Below are 3,018 nucleotides of genomic sequence, written 5' to 3'. Positions count from 1 at the left end.
ATTTTCAATAAAGTTCTTGAATTTTTTTCTTTTTTTGTAATAAGTTTTAATTTTTGCAATAGATAAGTGGATAACAAATTTGGTTGTTTTTTCTTCAGATTTTGGTTGGTTATTTTTGTAAGAAGGGGCAACCGTGGTTGACAATGAGCCGGTTTAATATTTTTTTTTTCGTCCAAATTCGAGTTTTCATGCAGAAGCATAAAATTTAATTAAGTTGTATGTTAGAGACTAATTGCACTATTAAGGTAAATTAGCTTTCAGAACATACCCTAGAGAGCTGTAGTCTATTGTAAGCCACATAACGAAAAAGAAGAAGAAAGAGATTAAACGTTTATAAAAAATAAAGGCTGATTGGTATTAAAATTTAGAGGAATAAATACAAATAAAAGCCTTTCATTGGAATCCATAAAATAGCTTAGCATAATGACAACAGCAGCTCGTCCAACATTTGATCCTGCACGCGGTGGCACTGGCCGAGGCGAAAAAGATTTGAGCGCACTTTCCAAGCAATATTCCAGCAGAGATTTACCAGGGCACACAAAACTCAAATACAGGTACATTGATTAGTTTCGTTGAATGATTTCAAAATTAAAAGTTCCGTTTTCTATACAGAGAAACAGGACAAGGTACTACTGATGAGTTGCGCAGTCGTGATTTCCGTAAAGAGTTGGAGGATCGTGAACGCGAAGCTCGTCCCAACAAAACACTACCATCAATTGTACGGAAAGCAATTGAAGCCAATAATTCAGCTGGTAGTAATGTAGGTGTTGCAAAACGTGCTCGTCTGGAACAACCAACTGCGCCTGTAAATCTAGATGCTGACGATCCTATAGACAAAGACAGCTCCGAAGAGGATTCAGATTCGGAGGAAGAGGACGACACCGCTGCATTATTAGCAGAATTGAATAAAATAAAACAGGAACGCTTGCAAGAAGAGTCACGAAAAGATCAAGAAAAGAAACAGGAAGAAGAACGTATACGCATGGAAAACATTTTATCCGGGAATCCACTAATTAATTATGCTCCGGGTAGTGGTGCGACTGCTAGTAAAAATCTGGGTAGTGATCTGAAGGTGAAGCGACGTTGGGACGATGATGTCGTATTTAAAAATTGTGCTCGCACTGAACCGGAAAAAAAGACGCATTTCATCAATGACTCGCTTCGCAGTGAATTTCACAAAAAGTTCATGGATAAGTATATTAAGTGATATTTTTTAAAGAAATTTTCAACCTTCACAAACATGATATCGATAAGCAAACTCTAAATAGATATATTCCGTATTGAATAAAACTATTGTAAAGATACTCGTAGTTTTGTAATGTTCCACCTTTAATGTAGAGCTTCTGTTTGCGCAACAAGCAAATTAAATATTCAATGTATTCTGAATTAATTCCTAGGGGAAGGAAGAATGTGTGTTAAATCCAATGCAGCAAATAATTTGCAACAATTAGCTCTATACGCAATCTATACGGTTACGTACCAGAGACCTACACTGAATGAGTAGTACTTAAATTAGTCGAGAACGCAGAAATTATACTTACTGCAGTCCCTAAATTGGAGCGCTAAGCGTTGAGTTTTCCAATCCGTTTAATTAAACGAATTCGATCTAGGCACCTTCTAACAGTTATGAGTTGATTTCTTTACATTTTTTTTTTTTATGGAATCTTTCAATCATGATAAAAAAAAAGTAAAACCACTGAGAGGCAGTTTGATGTTTGCCAGCTATATAATTTAAAAACTCAAACTCACACACACACTTAGTGCGTTCCAGAACGCCTACGATTTGCAGGTTTTGCAGGATTTAATCCAAAGTCGTTCCTGTTTGCCACGTTCACATAAGGCTTATTAAAGGCGAAAACAGCTGTTCCTGTAAAACCAGCAAATCGTGCAAATCGTGAAGTACGGGAACAGGCTAATTGTCATTTTCAATGTCAAAGAACAACAATTGTGAACAATTTCTTTTTTTTATATTGCTGGTTTTGTGTCACTTCGTAAACACGGAAAATGATGATTTCATATGTAATATTACATAATAAAACTTGGTTGCTAAATGATCAACACCTTAATAACACGGCTTATTTTCCAAGAAATATTTTCTTCCAAAAAAGAGTGGCGGCCATTTTTATTTCACCAGACCAACTAGCAGTTGTGCCAAATAACATAAAGTGTATTTAAATATCAAAGATTAATGTTATTTATTCTATATTTAGCATTATATATATCATTTATAAGTTGTGTCTTAACAAAGCTGAAGTCAATTTTCAAAAATCCAATTATGAATCCAATATGGCGCCCAAGATAATAATAATTAATTTCAAATTCTGCATGTAACCATGTTCTCGACGATACATGTAACTTCCATGAAGATTAAACATAAAAAGCTTTGTAAAATAGTGTGTTATTAAGAGCTGAAACCAAAAAAACTATGTCCGCTAAAATGGGTTAAACGCAAACGTGAATTGACCCTGCAGAAAATCTGCTTAGCTCAGAACTAATGTAGAACTAGACCTTTTGCCGACAGTACTAGTTCTAGCGCAATACCCGAACAATGCTTTCAACTGTCCAGCTTTACACGGCGATGTCATTGGCGGTGGCAATTGTCGCCCAGTGCATTACTTTGGAACTAGTTTCTAACCATTTCCGTTTTGGATAGTTTTTATTATAAGAAAACGTTTTCCGTTTTTTCTTTTCTTTTACAGATTCCATGTTTGTTACATATTTTATAATAAAAAAATATTATTGTAAGCTGCACCTGCCTCTCCACCACGATTTGAACTCGTGACAAACGAAGGTTGAGTCTGAGGCCTTCTCGCTGAGCTACTTTCGTATTGTACGAGTAGTGAGCATTTGCACATTTACACCGCAAATTTCAACTGTCAGAGATAGTTCTGAGATATGTAGTTCGGAACGGGCGCTTTGTCAGACTGTCTCTAAATTTCACTGCAGGGGACATTTTTACACGCATACATACTGTTGCCGCTGGGTATACTCGTTTACACCGCCGCTGGGTATACTTAT

At 36.0% G+C, this 3,018-nt stretch overlaps 1 protein-coding gene across 1 annotated transcript; it reads left to right on the top strand.

Annotated features, from left to right (window-relative positions):
* Positions 1-299: 299 nt before the first annotated feature.
* On the top strand, positions 300-1,304 carry LOC118734028 (protein CWC15 homolog). The gene is made up of 2 exons (XM_036463716.1): positions 300-554; positions 613-1,304. Exons 1-2 carry the CDS (start codon positions 424-426, stop codon positions 1,205-1,207), a joined length of 726 nt encoding a protein of 241 aa, XP_036319609.1. The 5' UTR covers positions 300-423; the 3' UTR covers positions 1,208-1,304.
* The last annotated feature ends 1,714 nt before the right edge of the window (positions 1,305-3,018 follow it).

Source organism: Rhagoletis pomonella, unplaced genomic scaffold (assembly GCF_013731165.1).
Source record: "Rhagoletis pomonella isolate Grant_MI unplaced genomic scaffold, Rhpom_1.0 Rhpom_scaffold_00002, whole genome shotgun sequence".
Taxonomy (NCBI): Eukaryota; Metazoa; Arthropoda; class Insecta; order Diptera; family Tephritidae; genus Rhagoletis; species Rhagoletis pomonella.
The sequence above is the reverse complement of the archived record's forward strand: the minus strand, read 5'-3'. Positions and strand labels throughout refer to the sequence as shown.